The 23958-nt window shown below is 37.9% G+C and overlaps 1 protein-coding gene across 2 annotated transcripts in view; it reads left to right on the top strand.

Moving 5' to 3' along the window:
• Positions 1-23958, top strand: part of PARD3B (par-3 family cell polarity regulator beta) — a 1108767-nt gene that overhangs the window by 568533 nt on the left and 516276 nt on the right. For both annotated transcript variants that reach the window (XM_032277671.1, XM_032277670.1), the window contains exons 7-10: positions 4793-4918; positions 7767-8125; positions 10464-10603; positions 11732-11860. In XM_032277671.1, coding sequence (XP_032133562.1) covers positions 4793-4918; positions 7767-8125; positions 10464-10603; positions 11732-11860 — 754 coding nt within the window. The remainder of the gene's footprint in view (positions 1-4792; positions 4919-7766; positions 8126-10463; positions 10604-11731; positions 11861-23958) is intronic.

Genomic DNA, 23958 nt, shown 5'->3' with positions numbered 1-23958 from the left:
ATTTACCATATCCTTTTGGAATTTTTAAGACATTATGTTGCTAAATCCACACTAATAAAAATGGCATTGTAGATTGTGTCAACACTTCTTGAAATTTACATCTGTTTAACTGGATTTAAAACTTGTCATCTTGGTAGAAATTAAAGTATGTACTTCAATGTTAATATTAGCACTATTAAAACAATTGTAGAGAAGTGGTTTAGATTTTATGTCACTTTGTAATAAGATGACCACATTTTGCACTAGATTGATATTGACAAGGGTTGTCAGAAACTTAAAAGAAAATCAGTTTTTACTCACACGACATGATTTTAGTTAATTTACTAAATTTATTTTCCTAAACACAGCATTGAAAAGGGAGAATTCTTTATTTTAGTTTAGGATATCAATGTTGAGACAAGTCAATTGATTTTCCCAAGGTCATACAAAATCCAGATCTCCTAACTTCTCACTTCATTGCTCTTTCAAGAACTCAAATTTTCCCAAAGGTTATATAGTATTAATTTAGGGGTTCTGAATACTTATTCAATTCAGTCTGCCCTATAGCAAAAAGAACAGATTTAGTCATGGTATTTTGGTTGGCATCATATTCAGCAGGTAGCCATCTGCTACCTGTAATTGCGAAGTCATCACCTTTTTTTTTTTGCAAATAACATCTGATGCCAAGCTCTCACTGGAATGAGTGTTCCAAAAAAGAAATGAATCAAAAAGCTAGCAGCTCTTATTGTCTCATTCTCTGTATGTGTTAATAAGTGTATTTATAAATGTTATGGGTTATGGCATAGGACAAATTGAGGTTGTTTTTGATAGATAGGGTGAATATTTACTCAGTTGTCAGGAGAAATTTTAATGACTTTTGGCAGACGTATGCTGGTAGAGTTTTGTGAACTACCAGAGCTGTTCAAATACCAGCCTTTTTAGTTTAATGAAGCTGGGATAGAACACAAGATCTTCCCAATTTTCCAAAATGAGAAACTATACAGTGTGACAGTCACTATACTTCATTTTCAGTCGTTCAGAAAACAAGCTGACCCTATAGACCAGAAATCACATTCTCTGATTTCAAACAAGGGAAATACACTAAGCTTTACTGATTTCCTCCCTTCTCCTTCCTGGTTCTGATTCCTAGCACAAGCCTTGTAGAATAGTGGAAAGAGTATTGGACTTGGTTTCAGAACAATTGGATTTGAATCCCAATGTTCTTTTTTATAACCTTGAGCAAGTCCCCTAAACTTCTCCCTTGCGAGTACCTACTTTACATCAAGGTTATGGGGATTAAATAACATTAAAAATGTGAAAGTTCCTTGTAAAACACATAATGTATGAATGTGTAAATCATCAGTATGATGATTATTTTGGCTAAAACCAAAAAGCCTGATTCAGAAATGCAGTTTTTTTGTAAGTTCATGGTTGACTGTTCAGTAACTTGGTGAAATAGTTCTATTATTATTTTATTTTTTTTTGCTATCCACCAGTATTATAGAAAGGAAATTTAATTAAAAACATTAAAAATACTATAGAAGTAGAGACATGAGCCAATAAAAGTTAAGAAGTAATGAGTACAGGCTGAAACAGCACACTTAACTCAACCCATGTGTCTAGATGCAACTGCGTATAGAGCATGTCAGACAAGCGTCTGACTTCATAGTGCCATATGGTTTCACTGTGTGAGCACAGGGGCTTCGTTAAGGTCATAGTGGCATACTTTGCTCTTAATTTCCTTCCATTTATTGGTTTGTGCCACTATTTTAAATTAGAATTTACATTTAAATTTTTTTACTAAGATTACTGTAATTGGTTTTGCCTCCAATGTATTTTTTTAATTTTTTTTCCTTTACAAAAATGTTTCCACACCTGTTGTTGAATAAGAGGCCTAATCTAAGTTAGATCATCCTTAGCAAATTATAGTGGCTGCTCTGCTAGATAAAGCTTCATGAATTCATTAGATACCATCGCAGAGGGGTGCTTAATGCTGCTTGTATTGAGGGCCATTGGCTTTCCCAGTAAAAACAAAACAAACATACAAAAAACCCCAAAGTTCTTGCAACTAAAAAGCCACTTAATTGTATTCATATTCTTAAAATCAATGTGTTTTTTTGTGAATTAAAAACATGAAATCTAATTCATTTCAGTACTGATAGCATAATATGCCTCAGTTTCATAGGGAAAACAGCTAACATGAGAGAGAGAGAAAGGGTGGATGAAGACTGATAAAGACTGTGAGAAGAGGTGTTCGAATAAAAATGCTAAGCTGGTAGAGTCACTGAGGCTGTGTGACATTGAGAAAAGAACAGGAAGAGGGCAAGGAGAAGATGTTAGTGCCTCAATGATTATTAGAAGAGCAAGAAGAATTGTTACCCCTCTATTCTGTGAGGCTGTGGATTTCAACATCCTTTATCATTGCTCATTAATGCAAATTAACTGGTTAGTCTTGGCCTATAACTCCTCGACAGCATTAATCTTTAAATTCTGTGAGTCTGTCCCAGATGAGACAGTTACCACAGCTCACCAGTTTAGGGCAAAGAGGATAATGAGATATTGTTTTCTGAGCCTTCTCATAGTGATCTGGACAAAATCAAACTGGAGGGAATCTATCCCTTCCGTGGAACAGAGAGGGCAGAAGTGGTTTGTTGCCAGGGACCAAACTAATAAAGTCAGTCAGTTTTACATTTTACCAAAATTACCTCTGACACATGGATTTTACAGTTGGGCTTATTCTGTCAATAAATTTTTCATGGAAAGTTAGATTATTTAGATCAGTGAGGTTCACATAGCATACTCCAGCTGTAATATGCCAGCTAAATTGCAACCTAGTGGCCTGAAAGAATTAATTCATCTCCCAAAATGTGAAATTAAATCCTAGGGAGTAACATTACATGACTGATGATGCACTGAATTAAATTAAAGGAAGACTTGAATGCCTGTTAAAAAAAATATCACTTACATAAACAAGTTTATAACCACATGTGAGCCTCCTAATGGATCAAGTTATTGTGAATCCACCCTAACAAAAATCCAGAATGTGAACTCTTAGGATGCTGTTTAATTTAGGAAAAAACCCCACAATTTTGGTCTGTTTTTAAGGTGTCAAATAGTTCAATTTTTAATACTGTGTTTCAAGATTAAAGTCATACAGTATATGATGAATTTGGTAACCTACTAGAACTAGGAAACCACAAGACATCACCACACACTTGTGCCTATGGCCCTGAGCCTTCCCTGCAGTAGATGGCATGACTGTGTGCTGTTCTGTCTCTTGCAGCAGCCTGCTGTATTCATTTAACATTTTTGAAGTAGAGACCCAAATATCACTGCCATGCCTGTTGATGTCTTGAGATGATGGGAGCTCATTAAGGGGGCAGAGGCTCAACTCCATGGCCACTCCAAACAGGAGGACTGCTTTCTCTGATACTTGCATTATAGATTGCCCTTTTCTATGGCTGACCCTGTTATTTACACATAAAATATGCTCATGTTTTATTTAGATTTGAAATTTAATGCAAAGGTACTTTGTCATAGCAAGCGTGGTTTTTTTACAAAGAGAGTGACAAAGTAGGAAAACCAGAGGATTGATAAAGTGGAGGTCACAGTTTCTCCAAACCTAGCAGACTCCTCTTGCAGGGCATATCTATCTTTCTTACTCTGGGACACAGCTAAGCTCTGTCACGTCACAAGGAGAAGGGAATTCCCACAAATAAGAAATAATGAAAATATGTATAAGTTAAGATCCATTTCTTAAGGTTTTTGGCTTAGTTTTGGTTTATATATGTAATAGAATTGTGTATGTATGTACAGACATACACACACGTGCATGCGCGCACACACACATTTTAATTCTTATGGCTACAGTTTTCTCTCCTTTCTTTTTCTTCCAACCCACCTGATTCTAAGCTACAGCCACAAAAATCCAGAAGCCCCTTGGTATCCTCTCTATTTTAGCTTCTTCTTGGTTGAAATTTCAGACAACTCTTCCCAAAGCCTGCCTTCATCATGCTACTTCCCTGCTCAGAAGCTGGGGGTGCTGGATGCCCCCCTCCAGGTCCATCAGATTAAGTTCATTAGCTGTTTGTTCAAAGCCCCTGTGTGTGGTGCTAGTCTCCCATCCAGTTAGCTCTCAAATCTTTGAAGGCTCTAGGCTTGTCGATGTCTTTAGTTTTTGGACTTCAGCTTTATTCCAAATGTGTACTGAAGTTACCCGGTCCTGGTCCTGTGGCTTTGTCTCATACTCCATCCTGAGCACGTAGAAAACAGCACACACATACTTGATTTGGTAGCACTAACAAATGTGATCCAGCTTCCTTCTAAACTGAGTAATATGATCTGAGCTTAAATGTTTGTTTGCTTCTTAAACTGCAAATTATTGGAATAGGTGGTAAGACTGCAAAAGTTACTGTGAATACCTAATGTCCTCTCATTGGTAAACATCAAGTTGTCATGTTGGCCCTAACTCAGACTTACTTATTACAGTCCGATGTGATGCCCTTCTCCAAACCAGGAGTCTTTAGTGTCAACTCCACTAAACTAGCCTTTTTATAAGTTTACTGCAAGCATGAGAAATGAAACCAGAGATTGATGCTGGAACTTATGCATGTTTATCTAGAAGGGTTTTTTCTCTTGTAGTGAGTTTTGGTTTTTTTGGATTAGGGATTTAAATAACAAACAGTTGCCTGAATATGAAGCATAATTTCTTTCGTAAATAGAAATCAATATGTATTTCTGAATAGGTGGAAGTGGAGAAATGATTAGCATTTATTATTTAGTAATTACATTTCAATCTAAATTTTGCATTTAGGATTCTAGGACTCTTCATCCGAGGCATTGAAGAAAACAGCAGGTCCAAGCGAGAGGGACTATTTCATGAAAATGAATGTATTGTCAAAATCAACAATGTGGATCTCGTAGACAAAACCTTTGCTCAGTAAGCGTTTTTTCATTGTTTTATTTGCTTTGTGGATCCTTATCATGGTTATAATCATTACTGAACTCATTATGATCAAAATAGTAGGAATAATTTCTAGTCAGTTCCCTTTGAATGATTCAGGACTTTCGTTATTGAATGCTTCTTATGTGTTAGCATACTCAAAGGTGGCCCACACATGTCTCTGGCAGGTCTGAGAATGCTAAACTACAGAAATCACAAGCCGTCCTTCCTGGCTGTCTTACTGGCGCGACGATGAATGGGCTTGTTTTTCTTGGGCTATGGGTCAGTTAAACTGGTATTTAATGACTCTTTTCACAGACTGTTAGTTCAGCTTATTAATTAACTTACTTGGTGTCAGGAGTCTTCCTTAAACTCAAAAAAAATCTGTGAGAGATATCTGAGGACTCACTGAATCATAGAAACAAACAGAAAAAATTAAAATACTGTCCCCTGGCCAGGTGCCGTAGCTCATGCCTGTAATCTCAGCTCTTTGGGAGGGCGAGGCGGGACATGAGGTCAGGAGTTCGAGACCAGCCTTGCCAACATGGTGAAACCCCATCTCTACTAAAGATACAAAAAAGAATTAGCCGGGCATGGTGGCATGCGCCTGTAATCCCAGCTACTCAGGAGGCTGGGGGCAGGAGAATTGCTTGAACCTGGGAGGCGGAAGTTGCAGTGAGCCGAGATCACACAATTGTACTCCAGCCTGGGCGACAGGGTGAGACTCCATCTCAAAAAACAAAAGAAAACAAGCAAACAACAACAAAAAATCTCCCTTAAGAAATTATCTCTCTGCATGTGAAAACGTTAAGGGAATCACTTTCTATACCCAAAAATGAGAGTATATAGTAAGTAATCTGATGCATATATTTTTTAATGTATGTTGGCATTGCAGTGGGATTCTGGACCAAGGGACCAAGTCCTCATAATCCTTGGTAGTCATCAGCAGCCTCTTTCTTCTGACCAAAGCAGCTTAAAATACATCTTCTCTCTGGGCATTAGTTGTCAAGATGGTATATGTGAACAAACATGAGTGGTTGTGGGTAGAGGAAAAGTGGGTACCGGCTGCTAACTATGAAAAGAAATGAAGCCTTAGAAGAATCTATTGTGTTAAAGAATGAGAGACAAAACTATAATTATTAGTAGTAATGATTTTTTAAATATACGACTGTGCTTTTTTACAAGGATTTGATAGTTATGCATGACAGTCATTATCACTTCCATTTTACAGAAGTGGAAACTGAGGCTCATAAAAATTTAGTATAGAGTTAGTATGGAGAAGAATCTGATTGCTAGGCAAGCAAAAATAACATAGGGAAATGAACCACAGGAGTTAGGTGGCCTATGTAAAGTCTTCCCTCTCCCCTAGCAATGTGAGGAATTAAATACTTTAGAAAGGGAGGTGGGCAGTAGGGTTTGGGGAATCAGATTGCAGTGAGATTATGATTAGCTATTATGTGCTGTGGCTGCTAGCAACAAAGACCTGAAATAAAAGCTGGAACAAGATTAACATTAATTTTTCCTAACAACAAGCGAGCGTGGAGGAGGTCACTCCACGGTTAGTGCAGCAGCTGCACAGCCATCAGTGAGTCAGGTGGCTTCTGACTTTCTGCTTTGCCATCTTGCCATGCGGCTACTATCCTTCAGTGGAATCATGGGTGTAAGATGACTACTGAGTTGCCTCAGTCACCTCTGAGTTTCAAGAAATAGGGAATAGAAACAGGAGAACAATAAAAGTTTTTATCTCTCTACTGAATCAGCCTCTTCTAAAGAGCCTCCCTTTAACGTCTTCATTTATGTCTTCTGGGAAAGAGACTGGGAAAAGTAGTTGTTTGACGTGGGCGCAGGGTATTGAGAGGCATGGGGAGGAGGTGTTATAAGAATTTTGAGGACAAACACAAAGCACTGGAACATAAAAGTGAAAAACACAGGTGCTCTATGTTAGAGGAACAGGAAGGATGAGTGTTGCATTGAAGTTCCACTGAGACATTTAGGCACAGCCAAGGCACTTGCCAAAATATCTCCATGAGCAAACATGGGTGTCAAAATGGACCTTGTGTAACACAACCCATGTTGGAGAAGATCTGTACTTGAGAAGAATGTCGTAAAAGAAACCTAACTAATAATCTGATCCAAAATATCAAATCATTTTGCTTTTTTTTTTTTTTTTTTTTTTGAGACAGTCTCACTCTGTCCCACAGGCTGGTGTGCTGTGGTGCAATCTTGGCTCACTGCTGCAACCTCCACCTCCCGGGTTCAAGCAATTCTCTGCCTCAGCCTCCTCAGTAGCTGGGATTACAGGCACCTGCCACCACACCTGGCTAATTTTTGTATTTTTTAATAGAGACGGGGGTTTCACCATCTTGGCCAGGCTGGTCTTGAACTCCTGACCTTGTGATCCACCAATCTCAGACTCCCAAAGTGCTGGGATTACAGGCATGAGCCCCCGCAACTGGCCTATTTTGCTTTTTATGTTCACTGCAGTAATTACTTCTGGTTAGATTTTCATGGTTAGAAACATGTGAAAGCTATGGGTCATTAAACAACTTATTTCATCTTTCTCAGCCTCAACTTCCATGTCTGTGAAATGAAACCTAATTATACCTACCTACCATGCTTGTTAAATTAGAGAAGGATGCATGGTAATAATGCATGTATAACCCAGTGCAGGGACACCTAGTGGGCAAGTAGTAACTATTACAGCAAAGTCATTCTGGTAGGAATATTGATCATGTCTCCTAAGATTGGCCACAGTGCTGCTCCTGGTTGCCACCCTGCTGGGGTACTTGAGAAGATGCTACACCTCAACACAGGGTCAGCATACATTTATCAACTCTCTTTCCAGGGCTCAGGATGTCTTCCGCCAGGCAATGAGATCCCCAAGTGTGTTCCTCCACGTGCTTCCTCCGCAAAACCGTGAACAGTATGAAAAATCAGTTATTGGACCTCTTAACATTTTTGGTAACAGTGATGGCATTTTGAAAACAAAAATGCCACCTCCTGTCCATGGAAAATCGGGAATAAGGACAGCAAATCTCACAAGAACCGATGCTCCTGAAACAGATACATCAGCTTCCCTGCAACAAAGCAAGAGTCCTCGAGTACCAAGACTGGGAGGAAAACCATCCTCTCCCTCACTCTCCCCTCTCATGGGATTTGGCAGCAAGAAAAATGCAAAGAAAATTAAGATTGACCTAAAGAAAGGTAATTATTAAATTATGCCTAATAGCATTCTATTATTGTAACATGTAAAATTGGTTAAGAGAAATGCATTAAGGCTAATTTAGTTAATTCACCCTTCATTTAATTGTATCAAAGAATAGATTTAAGTGTATACTTAGGTAACTTAAATTTCTTGAAATTGTAGTACTTTTTTATTCTTTTCTTCAGAGTGTATAGATTATTTTAAACAAGAAAATAATAAAGACATGTTGGGGAATGGAAAAAAATCATTGCAAACCTGATATCAACAGAGCAATATTGTATTACAACTTAATACTAAACAGGCGCTGAAATTCGGTTGTCCTTGTTCTGAGCGTGATTAGTGATTCTTGAAGCATGCGTTAGACCATGTCCAAAAAGCATGTTGTTTTTCTAAGACAGTTTTATAACAACAAAAAGTTTGCTCCTCAGAAAGCAAATATGTAATATTTACTAATTTCTGATTCGACATCACAAACATTTATTTAAAACATACCTAATTTCAAAAGCATGTATAATCTTTTCTTCATCTTTTTCAACTTTTTTATCCATTTCAAGCACAGATCAGTGAGAAGAGATCATGTGTGTACATGCATATTTATGCAGTATTATACTCACACACATAAGCATTCACGTGCTTCTGTGCTTTTGTTCATTTTGTAACCTCTGCTTGGTATTCCTTCCCCGACTGCAACCTTTTGAAATTCTGTGTTTTTCAAGACAATTCAAAAGAAACCAAGATCTTATAGATTCTTGTCTGAATTAATAGAGAATATATGGTCACAAGGTAGTTTTAGAAGAACTATTAAGGTCTTTCAAAAACAAATGATCTATCTTTAATTAGGGCATGGAAATGATTCTGGAAAGATTCTCTGATCAAAATTTCACCTATAAGAATTCTATTCTGGGAATAAAATACATTGACTAGTAGGCATAAAAATACTTCAGTGTGCTTATCAGTTAGGTTTTTTTTAAATTTTAATGCCTCAGTTGCATTTTGGTACAAATGATCCAGCTATGTGTAAGACATAGGTTTGGGTGCTTTGGGTATAGAAAAATGAATCAGACCAAGAATCACCTTAAAAATTCATTAAAAAGCCTTGAGTGCAAAAATGAAAGATATGACATCACATCTGTACTTTGGGAAGATTAACCTGACAGCAAAAAGATACACTGAAACAACAAAAGAGAAGTCATGGGTGCATTGCATCTGTCTAAATGTGGAAACATAATAGGCATGCCTTCATAAATGACTCATTGTAGGAAGGAAAAAAAGAGAGGAATTACAGTGACTGCTGAGGTTTTCCAGCCAGGGAAAGTTGCATAATGGAGATGTCATTGCTAGAAATTAGAATTTTAAGTAGATGAGGATATTTGCAAAGGTCAGGATCTGGATTGGAGAGGGAGGTACAGAGTGAAGTTTGAAATGTACATGGTGACATCTAGGAAGCTGACATCAGAAAGGGAAATTGGAGCCATGGAGATTTAGGTCTCTTTCACTGCGAGATATAGTTGGATCCAGGAACTGGCCAAGGCAGGGAGTCAGGGGACAAATTGCTCCAGGACAGATTTTGGGGGAACATCTGTGGCTACATGGGAGGACAATGGGTAAGATTTAGCAACAGTGACGGATGTGATCAAAGGTAGGAAAATAAAGACGTGAAAACCAAAGAGAGAATTAATTTCAAGAAAATGGTGGGAATCATCAAAGCTAGACCAACAGAGATGATCATGGGTAGGTCACTGGTGATGGAAGCTTGAAGAAGCAGTAAGATGGAAGTAAGGATCCTTCAGGTTAGAGAAATCTGAGCATACTTTTAGACAGAGTGAAAAATACATGGCAAGGGAGAAACTGAAGATGTGAGAGAACAGGGCAGGAGCAGCAAGACGCTTGCTGACCAGACAGTGGGATGCAGCAGTACGAGGAATTGAGACACAGTAGAGGGCTCCGCCACAGGTTGTCCAGCTTATTTAAGAGGCTGACAAAACTTATGTCAGATGGCCTTTTGCTTCTCTGAAATTATGTAGTCACATTATGGCTTACTGAGAAATCAGTCTCCTGGGCACATGGATAACACGTGCATTTCTTCCAGAACCTGAATAAGCCAAAGTGTTATGCATCTATGTTGGGTCCTAAATTCACTTTATTACCATCATGGCCTGTCTGAAACTATAATCTGTATTTGAAAACTGAATAACTGAAGCATGTTGAAAATGTCCTAGAATGTAAATATTTTACTGATTCTATATTAGTCTAAATTAGGTAGATCTTACTGTAAGATTAAATAAAATATTACTCATGCTTAAGATGACTATGCATTTTCCTGTTCTTATATGCAAGGCCCTGAAGGACTTGGTTTCACTGTGGTTACCAGAGACTCTTCCATACATGGTCCTGGTCCCATTTTTGTAAAAAACATTTTACCAAAGGGAGCAGCAATAAAAGATGGCCGCCTACAATCAGGGGACAGAATTTTGGAGGTAAGAATTGGAATTAATAGATGTAAGAAAATATTTCTTGGCATGTAAATAATGTTATTTAATGGCATTGAAATATATGTACATATGTTAATATTTTATTTTGAACCTAATATATATTAAAAATTACTACTTATAAACAAGAACTTTAAGTATAGAACTGGTTATTGGGTAACCTAACCTCATAAATCCCCAATAAGGCCAGTGATATGGGGCCAAGTGATAATGAAAACCATTTCTGATATTCCCTCTTACTTCTACCTCTTAGGGTTGCTGTGAAATTTGAATTGAATCTAAGAATTTAACATATATTCAGTTAGGGCCAAAAGTTAAAAAGCCTTTGTAATAGTCTCTTCAGATTTGGCCAGGACAAGCCAGAATATCTCAAGTGATTCTATGCCTTCTCTAGATCTCTATCGTATGTACTAGAATAGCAATGAAAACAGCTGTAAGGGATTTTGCAGAGAGATATATTTGGGATACGAAAAGCAAGAGGGTTGTTATTTTTTCACTTATTTTTCTCTGAGGACATTATCTTCTTGATAGTTATATAATGTCAATTTACCTTTGAAGCTATCATCTTTGTTAAAAGCAACACTATAGCTTTTCATGTTGTTCTAGATAGTGGAAGAAGATGAACCAAATGACTAACGTAGCTCCAAATTAGAATTTCCAATAATTTATGATAATCTGGTGACTATAATTTTCTAAATATGCTTAAAAATTTCAGGATTCTATTGCTAGATTTATATTTCCAGAGAAATTTGCCTTGTGATCATGATTCACTGCTTGTTGATTTGGGCAGAAAATGGTGCTAGATGAGCCTTTGAAATCTGCTCCCTACCCGACGCAGGATCATTTTCTGGTACCTGTCAGTCCAGTTTTCCCCACATAAGAATGTGATGCCTTAGGAGAAACTGCCGATACTAACTATTGACTCAGTTCATCCAGCATTACAATGATGATTCATTATTGGGAATTGTTGGTTTTTGCCCATGTATTTAGTTTTTATCTTTCCAGAGCTTCATCAAGTACGGGAGCCTATTTGCTTCTTACTTTCAAAAACTGTTTAGGGCAGAAGGAGATAACAAGTATTGTGATTGTGGCTGTTCATATGATTTTATTCATTAGGTAAATGGGAGAGACGTCACTGGACGAACCCAGGAAGAGCTCGTGGCCATGCTCAGGAGCACCAAGCAGGGGGAGACAGCATCGCTGGTCATTGCCCGCCAAGAAGGACATTTTTTGCCCCGAGAGTTGGTAATGTTCAGATCTCAGTCTCACTGTATTTTTAATGCTGAGCTTAATGCACTCAGTGAATTCATTATGGCTGAGAAATGAGTTCTAAGTCACAGGCTTCATTCATAACCCAAGTTGAATCACACCAAGAGGATGTTACCCCCTTTGGGGTATCGCACCTTCAGGACATTGGTACAGCCAGTTGCGTATATGTAAACAGTGCTTCTGGGGCACAGATTCAAACACCTTTAGCAATAAGCAACTATTCAACAGTATGCAGCTAATTCAACAAAATATATAGTGAATATGTGCTGTGTGCTAAGCCCTAGGCAAAACACAGTCAGTAAAATAATTTGCAGACCTACCTTAATGAAGTTTACAGTCTAACAGGAAATAAAAAGATAGCCAAGTATTCAAAATGGCGATGAAGATTATGAAGAAAAAATGCAGAGTGCTATGATAACACAGAACAAAGGTATTTAACCTACTCTTGAGGGCTGGGATAGATATCTTGAGAAAGAAGAGTTCAAAAGCCTTATTAAAAATGTATAGCCTTAGACCTAATAACTAGACTTCTAGTAATCTGTCCTAAACTGATGACTGAAGATGTGGAAAAAATTCATGTACATTGATTTTTTTCCCCCAAAGTCATATCTATTGCAGTGATATATTGGGTCCTGTATAACCATAAGGCATTGGTTAGATAAATAACTAGATAGCTTACCAGTGAAATACAGAAGTACTTAAAATGGTTTCTGTGAAAAATTGATAATAGCATGAAAAAATGTTCATCATCTGATATTATATTTAAAAGTAGGGTATAAAATTATGTGTGCAGTATCATCAAATTACATTTTAAAACTTGTTACCAACTAGAAGCAGATGTATCTGGGATATTGGTTATGAGAGATTTTCATTTTCTTTTTTTACAATAAATACATATTATTTATTGTATTGAAATCATGCTTTTAAGAAGGCTATAGAAAAAAATTCAAAACGAGGCCAGGCACGGGCTCATACCTGTAATCCCAGCACTTTGGGAGGCTGAGGCAGGTGGATCACCTGAGGTCAAGAGTTTGAAACCTGACCAATGTGGTAAAACTCCATCTCTACTAAAAATGCAATAAGTATCCGGGCATGGTGGCGTGCGCCTGTAGTCGCAGCTACTCAGGAGGCTGAGGCAGGAGAATCACTTGAACCTGAGAAGCGGAGGTTGCAATGAGCCGAGATTGCGCCACTGCACTCCAGCCTGAGCAACAGAACGAGACTCAGTCTCAGAAAAAAAAGAAAATTCAAAAGGGATTTTATAGCTAATAACAAATAGAAACAAATGTGATAAAAGGACTTTTATCTACTCCTTGTTATTTCCTTTGAATCTGTAAAAGAATTGAGAAAGGCACATGTGGGTTCCCCGAGTTAGGTTATCAGAACAGTAAGGATTAGGTGATAGAAATGAGGATATTTCACTTGAAGAAGAGAAATTTTAGGAGACATAGTATTATTGTCAGATATGTAAAGAGTTATTATATGGATTGGAAAGTAGACCTAATCTGTTTCTTCAGACAGTTTACACTCATTAATCTACTTACGCATTAATTCAGCCATTTACTAAGCATCTGCTGTGTACAAAGTTGGAGGTTCTAGGGATACAAAAATAATTAAGACTCACTCCCTGCCATCATTGAGCTCGTTCCAAAACAAATGGATGCAAGAGGATAATGTTATGAGAACTTTAATGGACCGGTCCAAGAAGGAAATGGGTTAGTTAGAATATTCAAACAGAGCTTGCTTCGCCAACTGTCCAAGATGCTCTAGAAAAAGTTTCCCCATTGAGGTTAAATAAGACTACACAAGCTCTAAGTTGTCTCTCTGATCCTACTGTTCTGTCACATGTATTTATATTTACGTTTCAGCCTACAACCTTGTCAAATCACTTGTCTTATATATTAATTCTCCTTAATAGCTGCCAAAACTTTCCATCACCTCCAGGTTTCCTTGGCTTGGAATTTTCTTTCTCCCTTTCCTTCTCTTTCCCATCATCTTACCCATTATTTTCTTTCCTCATTGTTTACTCTGGGAAGATCTGTAATAGGGAAAATAAGAAAAAAGAGCTGAGTCATGCCAATACAGTCCCCATTTCTATTCCTCTACTTGACTCCACTATACTCAACCATTTGAAAGGCAGAATCCTACATGCATGTCTCATTTCCTCATACTTTCTAGAGAAATGATGCAGAAACTTGGAGTTTGGATTTTTTTTTTCTAAAATGCAGATGGATCCTTCTTTCAATGTTTTATTCATTGAAAGACTTTGGTCTTTCTCTACAAGGATCAAAGTGAAAAGAAACAATAAAAAAAGGGGCAGTGTGTGTATGCAGCAAGAAGCTCTTCCATTTCTCGTCTGATTTTTAGGTTGCTAGAAATAAAAACTCTCCAGAAACCTCAGTGGAACTATGTGCTTATTTCAGAGATCGGAGTGGAAAGAAAGAAGTTTTGGCCGTGCATTCTGTTGAACTATGGTCCTGGAAGAAATAAAACCCTGCATAAAAACAGAAATATTTCAGCCAGCCCCTAAGCGTGCAAAAGAACCCAACAAGAGAACTCTACTAGGAACTTAAGCCCTTGAGGCCTCAGTTTCTGTCTAGTAGTTCCTCATAACCTCCCATATGTCCTCTGGAATTTCCAACTCTGCAGTTAATACCTTCTTCCTAGAAGTTTTGCCCTTCCCCCAGATAAGGGACGCTGATCTCATCCCAGTTTGAAACTCCAAATTCATTCCTTATCAAAGACAATTACATCTGGAAGTTAGCAAATGGAATAACATTTAAATTGTCTCTGGAGTTCAACTCCCAGAATTCAACTTCTATATCCACCACTTACTAGCTGTGTGATGTGGAGAAGTTCAGAACATCACTCAGAGGCTGTTGTCCTCATCTGTGTTGTAAGAATTGCTGTAAGGATTAAATGAGATAATACAGGCAAAGCTCCTAGCAGAGTTTCCAGCTAATTGTAAGTTCTCAAAATATGTTAGCTATAATTATTCTTTCTAATACATGACCACTTCTGTAGTAGTGTAAATACAATTCTATACTCTAGATATATTATGGGGTAGATAGATATGTGCAGCCTTGCCTGGGACTGACAACTATTTTTGATCAATGATTGTTTTATTTTTCATTATTTTATAAAGTATTCTGGGATCCAAAATACTGAGTTACAAACAACATTTTTATAACTAATCAAATTGGTAAGGGAGGCAGCTGTATGTATTATTTCACTCTCATTTAATGGAATTTAGTGAAATTTCATTTCTATCCCGGAATGACATAGGCTAAGTCCACCAGGGAGCATACTAAGTTAACTGTGCAACTGGGAGATTATGAGCACAAATAAATTATTTATTCTCATTGTTTCTAGTTCTATTCTAAATTTGGAGGGTGTATGCTTAGTATTCATTCCTTTAGAACCTTCTAGCAAATATCTACACTCTCAAAAATAGTTGAGAGTCAACCATCCAAATATATGGAATTTTCTTTGTCACCATAGGGCCTTTGGGGCTTATAAGCACCTAAGTCATGTGGAACCAGAATCTTTGTATTGGAGTAATAAGGAACTACACTCTTCTTCCAGCCAAAATGCCTGCCTCACGTGCCAAGAGGCAAGAATCATACAGAAAGTTTAAAGAAAGGTGATGTTTGGCATGTGCTGGGCTATTTCATTGTGAACTACTTCATAGTGTGACATGCACCGACCTGCTTGAAAAGGCAAAATAAAGAAGTGTGTTATGTGCTGCATCTTTGTGTTTTCCTTTTAAAAATTGAAGCTGATATCACTTTGGTCTCTTCTTCCTTATCATGATTGATATACACACTTGACTTTCCCCTGAAAATCTGGCAGGATGGAGGAGGAACAGCACTTCCTGCTTTTGTCTTGTTCTATCTCTTTTGAAGAAAACAAACTGTGTTTATTGTTTTCCTGTTCTGAGAAACTGTCCTCTTTTGTTGATCCTTGCTGTTCTGTGAGCTCTGTAACTTCTTAGCAGCACTACACTGCCTAGTTTCTGACAATTAAATCTTCCTTCCTTCCTTGTTATCTTAGTTTCTTGTGGAGCCTTAACACTTAAGCTAAGGCAGCATGTGGTCAGCAGTCATACAGGAAGTCCCAGTATAGAATTGTCTCTTGGATATGACTCTCTGTCATTCGTAAGGCCATGGTGTCCATTTCCTGGCCATTTCTCCTGACCTGCCACCTAGAAGAACTGTGCTGAACTCTTACATTCTAGTTCATGTCCTTCTTCCTGAGCAATTCGTTATCACAAGTTTAGCAGCACATTTCGCCAACCTTCTTTCCATCTGGGCAGACCGTGTTGAAAATCAAGTAAGAGGAATTTATATAATAATATTATAACTATTTAGCTGTTTCTAGTATCTTTACCAAAAGAATGGTGTTTCAAAGGTAATCTTTCTAGAATCCCATTCTGAAAGATCCTTTGATGTCCTCACCCCCTGACTGGGTGAGAGTTTACTGAAGATGTGTTCACATAAGGAACATTTTTGCTGAAGGTACTTTGAGATTAGTTTTGGTAACAGATTTTAGAATCTGAAGGTTAAACTGCTATGTCTGCATCTACACTTGAAATGAAAACTATGCTAGTTAATCAGTTGGTGTTTTGTTTGGTCAGTTCTGTAAAAGATGTGGCCTATAAGTTCTTTTCTATCTCAGATACCTGAAATTCATTGTTTCTATTTCTTTTTTTTTTTTTTTTTTTTTTTTTGAGACGGAGTTTCGCTCGTTACCCAGGCTGGAGTGCAATGGCGCGATCTCGGCTCACCGCAACCTCCGCCTCCTGGGTTCAGGCAATTCTGCCTCAGCCTCCTGAGTAGCCGGGATTACAGGCACGCACCACCATGCCCAGCTAATTTTTTTTTTTTTGTATTTTTATTAGAGACGGGGTTTCACCATGTTGACCAGGATGGTCTCGATCTCTTGACCTCGTGATCCACCCGCCTCGGCCTCCCAAAGTGCTGGGATTACAGGCTTGAGCCACCGCGCCCGGCCATTATTTCTAATGTAAAGTGTCAGATAAAGCCGTATTTCCACTGAAAAAAGTACCTGAGAAACTGACAGTTTTCTATGAATTTCATGGCGTCATTTCTTTAGAAGCCAGAGAGAGAAGGATAAAGTTATTTGCTGTGTATGTGCATATACATGTTTATGTATGTACATGTCTTCTTGCTTTATTGGGTAGAAAGAAAGATTCTGCCCTTTCTTTGTTAACCTCTTTAACATTTCATTTTCTGACCTGCTGCCTTATTTCTAAATCATAGCAACCCCTGGTGGGTAAAATGAGCTAAAAATTTTTTCAAATATATTTATAGTTTCTACCTGCCATGTTTGCCTCCTATTTGATGCTGGCCTCTGCAAGTAAGATTAACTGTATTTCATGCAATCAAGTTTCTCTTGTCTCGTGTGATTGAAAAACAAAAGTTAGCCATGTTTGTCATGCTGCTTTGACCTTCACTTAGGAATATTGCTTTTTCTGAGAAAAAAATGATGCACATACATGTGGAGCCCTCCTTCTCAGTTGCTGAGCTTAGTGTGGTCCAACATTGTCATATTTACCTCTCTGTGTGTCTACCTTAGCATGCGAGATGTGGTTCCAACTTCTTCGTGGTTTACTCTTTATTATTATTAAGTAAAAAATTCATATCTTGAAATGTCAAATTATTTAGCATCATAAATTATAGAATTTTAGTTTGAAATCTTAGATGAACCTCATTTAACTGATATATTATTTCATTTCCTTTGGCTATTTGATTCAAATGATTCCATGCTTAATTAACTAAGATACTTAAGGAAGAATGAATATTATAGCAGTTATTTGTGGATAAGTAGCAGAAATTGAAAGATAATTTCCAATGATTTTTCTGCCTAAACTAATGTGCACAAGACATGTTTTGGAATTTAAATAATTTGTGCAAAATCCAAAGTACATTGCTATATTTTATATATTCTCCAGGTAACACAGTTCATGTCTTATAAGGAAGTCCTTGTTAAGATAGAGCTTCCATTTCAGCTTTTCCCTACAATAATTTCCATTTTCAGCCAGGCACGGTACCTCACGCCTATAATCCCAATGCTTTGAAAGGCCGAGGTGGGTAGATCACCTGAGGTCAGAGTTCAAGTCCAGCCCTGGCCAACATAGTGAAACCCTGTCTCTACTAAAAATGCAAAAATTAGCCAGGCGTAATCCCAGCTACTTGGGAGGCTGAGGCAGGAGAATCGCTTGAACTTAGGAGGCGGAGGTTTTGGTGAGTTGAGATCATGCCAGTGCACTCCAGCCCGGGCAACAGAATGAGATTCCATCTCAAATAAATAAATAAATAGACAAACAGATAGATAAGAAATCCATTTTCTTCTTACTGCATTTTCATTCAACCAGTATGTGCTGAATCTTGGTCAAGGCTCTGCAACATGAACTTCCAGAGGTGAAGCTAGCATGTTTATCTGAAGATGTATCCTGTTTTCAAGGAACTTCTAGCCCATAAAGAAAAGAAGAATGATTAGTGGATCAAATAAGCAAATAAATTGTTATAGAGATTCAAAGAATGTCAAGGAACCAAGAAAACCTTCAAGAACATGACAGTATTTGAAAAAGAGACTTGAGGATTGAATAGAATTTCAAAATGCAGAGCCACATGGGGGAATAAAATACTATCTTCAGTTACTAAGAGATAAGAAAGAACAAAATATACCAAGAAGACAGTAAGCAGCCCAGTTTGACAGATTACTGAGCAGAACACTAACATGAGAAGTCGTGCTATTTTGAGTAAGTTTGGAGGAGCAAAGAGATGTTGGGATATCTGTTAAGAGCTTATTGTAATTCACTAGAGGGTACTGGTAAGGAGTTTGGGACCTGGAATCAGCCACACCTTGGTTGAGCCTTGACTCTACCACTCATTGATTAAATGGCCTTGATGAAATTCTCTCCCCAAGCTTCCATTCGCCATCCCTAACATGGGGACTGGACTAGACTAGTGTCTACCCAGGATAGTGGTTGTTAGGATTAAATGAGATGCATATAAAAGCTTACAATAGAGCACAGAGAATGGGATTGAAAAAATATTATCTGTTATTACAACCATTGCTCATTTCAATGAGAGATATTAAGTGCACAAGTTAGGTTTTTCTACCTGTTAAGAATGGAGAGAAGAAAATCAAGGTAAAAAAAATTTGGTTTTAGCAACTGGTAGATGTGGGAGTGAAGGAGTGAGAAATATCAATAATTCCAAAGTTTTGAGTTTGGATGTGTTGTGATATCATTGCTGGTTTGGAGGAGAAAACAATTATTATTATCCTAGAGTTTTATGACTTTCTTGAATCCCAAGCTGTTTTATGGGTCACTGAGCCTCGGCATTTCTCTTCCCCCTACTCTCTAGCCACTCCAAACTCTTCATCTTTGAAAGAGAGGAAGGACACTTATCTCTTCCCTTTGATCTCAAAACTCCTTAAGATACACACCTATAGGTCATTTTCTTGGGCAAAGCTTCCTTGAGCCCCCAGGTCTAGTTTATAGAACCTTAATTAGTTTTCCATCCACATGAAGGGTTCACCTTAGTATGCCCCCAAATCACACTATATTATAATTTTTCCAGTAGACCTTAAGAACTATAAAGAAATTGTCCTTAAGATGCCACATTTGGGAATTTCATGGCTTGGATGTGATTCCTTGCTTTGCAATTTCATTCAGCCTTTCAGTGCCTCAATTTCCTCATTTGTTAAATGAGGATAAAAGCAACACCTACCTTGTAAGGTTGTGTGAGAATTCACTGTGTGAAGCTGCTGGCACACAACGAGTGTCAAATAATATTAATCCTTGTTATTTCCTATGCCTAGAGCACAATGTATGCTCTGTGGATATTTGTTGACTGAATGAATGAAAGCTACATATTACTAAAGCTAACGATATAAAAGGCTGGGAAAGGTATTGCTAAATGAGCCGTTACTGCTAATCTGTATCTAATCTGCATTCAGTATATTATTATCCTGTACAATTATTTTAAACCAAATTAAAAAATATATATGCAGGGTTTTTCTCAGATTTCTGAGCAATAGCAATTTCTGATTAGAGCTACGTGAGACAGCGAGGGTTAAGATAGTTTTGCATGTAAATGACGGCTTCAGTGATTTAAGTTACCATGATGATATTTGCACAATCTAGTTGTACAGTTTACTTGTAAAGACATATGAAAGCTTTAAGTATCATGTTACAATTTGAAATGTTAGAGGTATTTTTATAGTATCGTGTTAAAGTATTTTAAATGCTTCAATTTGGACTGCAATAATTTGTTAGAGCAGTGGTTCTCAGAGTGTGGTCTCAGGCTAGCAGTCTTGGATCACTTAGGGATTTGGTAAGCATGCAGATTCCCAGGCTCCCTCCACTCTACTGAACCAGAAACCCTAGAGGTGGGCTTAGACATCTGTGTCATCAAGAACAGAAAACCAAACACCGCATGTTCTCACTCATAAGTGGGAGTTGAACAATGAGAACACATGGACACAGGGAGGGGTCCATCACAAATGGGGCCTGTCGGGGGAGTGAGGGGGAGGAAGGCAGGGCCAGGGGAGGGATAGCATTAGGAAAAATACCTAATGGAGATGATGGGGTGATGAGTGAAGCAAACCACCATGGCACGTCTATACCTATGTAACAAACCTGCACGCTCTGCACATGTACCCCACAACTTAAAGTATAATAAAAGAAAAAGAAAAAAAAATCTGTTGTAACAAGACTTCCAGATAATTCTGGTGCTCACTCAATCTTGAGAACCACTGGAATAGTGGTTTCATTATTAAAAACCTGAAGCCTGTAGGAGAAGTTAGTGGCTGTAACTGACTGGCTCCGATGATCAAATTTTCAACTTTATCTCTCCTAGTCTGTGAATAATTTCGTGTTCTGGGAAAAATATTCTGTGGCATTTTTCAAGCCCAACTGATTTGTGTCTTTTTGGCCCTGGTCCCCTCATTTTGGCAAAGGGCCAGTGCCGAGTACAATGTACTTACCCAGTTCAATTACCCCTGATTTATTTAAGTAAACTCAATTGTACTTGACTTTCTCAGGTCCAGCTCGATTGTGCTTTAAAATTTCCACACTCAATTTGATTGTGCTCAAAATTTTAATAAGCCACCTTATAACTTGTAGGCTCGGACACATACCACAGGAGGTACTTTTGAGAGGCTTAAAAGACTGGGTTGTTGGTATTTGTTTGCAGCTATACTCATTTCCCGTCTTCCTTTTCTCTCACCACCTCTGTTGGAGGCTGTAGGGGAAGGTATGTTCCGTTGACCCCTTACATGGACAATATTCCAGCAGCCACCCTCCTACTATGGTTGGACTCAAGTTAGAAATTTCACAGCTTTTAGGAAAGAAATCCTTAAACTGTCACAAAGTAACTATGCTTAGTTTCCATTTATCTCATTTTAAAGATAAAAGTGAGGCACAGAGACATTGCCCCTTAGCAGCATTTACGTTGTCAAAATGAGAAATACGTCTTGGCGTGGTGGCTCATGCCTGTAATCCCAGCATTTTGGGAGGCTGAGGTTGGTGGATTGCTTGAGCCAAGACATTTGAGACCAGGCTGGACAACATGGTGAAACCCCATCTCTCAAAAAAAAAAAAAAAAAATAGAAAAATTAGTCAGGCATGGTGGCACACACCTGTAGTCTCAGCTTCTTGGGAGGCTGAAGCCAGAGGATCATCTGAGCCCAGAGAGGTAGAGACATGTGAGCCAAGATCATCAAGATCACGCCACTGCACTCTAGCCTGGACAACAGAGTGAGACCCTGCCTCAAAAAAGAAAGTCAGAAATAGCTTATAAGCAAGACTTCCACGTCACTGAGTGAAGTGTAACACTGTACCTTCTCTCACTTATGCTGTGTGCCCAGAGACTGGGTCCTTAATGTTTGCCGTCTTTTTGAATGTGTTCAATAGCCCACAAGGCCAAGGGATTAATAGTCATTTGCTACTCCCTAAGAAGTACTTATATCTGGAAGAATTCTACTGAACTGTTGTCAGCAAAATCTAGTCTCGATAAAGTAGATGATGATAAATGCTGTGGTTCAGCATTATTAAAACAGATGGAGGAAGTGTGGGGCTATTTTGTCAGTTGTATGGCTTCCAGGTGTCAGAATGTAAATCCTTAATGGCTTTTATCACAGGATGGGTTTTGTTGGAGACTGGAAGGTAGTGAAAGAATTGTTCTGTGCTGCACTGTGAAGCTCTCATGACATTTCAGAAAATTGGGACCTAATTACATTGTCTTGCAATGTTGGTAATGAAAAGCTATGAGATTTGACCTCATTTTCCTGGTGCAGGACGTATGTCTTATTAGTGGCTGCTGTGGCCATGATTAGGCTTCTGGAGGCTGGAGAAAAAGAATTTTCTGAAAAAAAATAATATATACATATATATATATACACACACACACACGTATATATATATATATATATACACACACACACACACACACACACACATATATATATACACATATACATATATATATATATACGTATATATATATATATATATATATACGTGTATATATATATATTTAAGCAACTCAGAAAAAGTCATATTGTGACCAACCACCTACTGTATCCTTGTTATCATCCAGTTAGCCAAATGTTGCCAGTAATTTAGGCCAGCTGACGATTTGGAGGAAGCTGGTTATAAAACTTAGGGGACAACCTCGATTTGCTTAATTGCCTCAATGCCTGTGATCAGTACATTTGTTAAGGTACATTTAGTGTAAAACAAGGAAATGTGTTCATTGTGTAAAGGATATTTAAAGATTAGGGGAAAAAATGCTGCTTTAATTGATGGTGGTTGACTTTTCCAGCTGTTATCCAAGTAAATACCACACATGTGAAATTGCCACTGCAGTCCAACTCATTTTGAGAGTATAGTTAGAGGTCTGAACATGTTTCAACTGCCTGTTCCAGGAAAATGTGTGATCTTTATCATTAAAGAATATCAACTTAAGATCGCCATTTTTTTTTCCCTAAGGACTGGTGAAACAGAGATAGACACTTAAATAACAATCTGTTGCCACTTACTTCTTCTCCTGCCCCGTCCCCAAAGATTCTCTGGGCAATGACTTTTAAATATGTTCTCATTATTTTTAATGAGTGTGCAGAACATATGACGCATAATGCAGCAGTAGATAGGTGCCCTTTTACTGAACCTGTCAGACATAATAAAAAATTGCAGGGGTTAAAATGCATTTTTCTTTAAGATATTATAATTATTTAAATTAAGATGCTCAAGTAGAAATCACAAACGATTCAGTTCTTGCTGCTGCCTAAATGAAGCCCCGCCACAGTCCCAGCTCTCTCTTTAAAAAGAATGTTTTATCCCAAATGTGAAAAAGACAAGAGAACATTTAATATTGTTATGTCTCTTTAAGTTTACCCTTGTTTAAGTCTGCCCTGGATGGCAGGATATTCAATTATAAACGAGTTCGATTATGTTTCCTGGCCACTTATTGAGTTATATGAAGGACTTTTATCACCTAGTCTTTCCGTAATTAATTCTTTGCATTTCTAAGAGCTTTAGCACCCCACCTCCAAAAAAAGCATTGTTTAACAACTTGAAATGTTGTTTCAGTTTTCTTATATTTCCTTTTTCTCCTCCTTTCCTTCCTTCTTTTCTTTCCATTCTTGCTTCTGACTTCCCATCCTACCTTTCTGGAAATAAATAACACTATGTATTTCTCAATTATACAGAACCTATTTACTGCTACTTGACATGAAAATGCCAGCTGGTGGTAGACATAATAGTACATTACATTAAATTATATTAAATACCAGGTGGCAGTGAAGATGGCAGTGACGGCAATAGAATACAGTCAGACATGCTATGCATTTGTCTCATAAATAGTGAAGCCTATGGTTCCTGGCTCATGGAAATGTCTGTCTTAGTGCCCTACAGGTAAGTTACAGACTTTCCACCTGACTTGAAAGGGCTGGCTTTCTCCCTTCTCTCATGCCCAGCAGCTATGTGTTTCATCTTTAGACCCTTGACTTCTCACTGAAGGAGAAAAATAAACAGAAACAAA

Source organism: Sapajus apella, unplaced genomic scaffold (assembly GCF_009761245.1).
Source record: "Sapajus apella isolate SASKATOON/1434 unplaced genomic scaffold, GSC_monkey_1.0 scaffold10, whole genome shotgun sequence".
In the NCBI taxonomy this organism is placed as follows: domain Eukaryota; kingdom Metazoa; phylum Chordata; class Mammalia; order Primates; family Cebidae; genus Sapajus; species Sapajus apella.
Note: the sequence above shows the minus strand (reverse complement) of the source record. Positions and strands in the feature narration are given on the sequence as shown.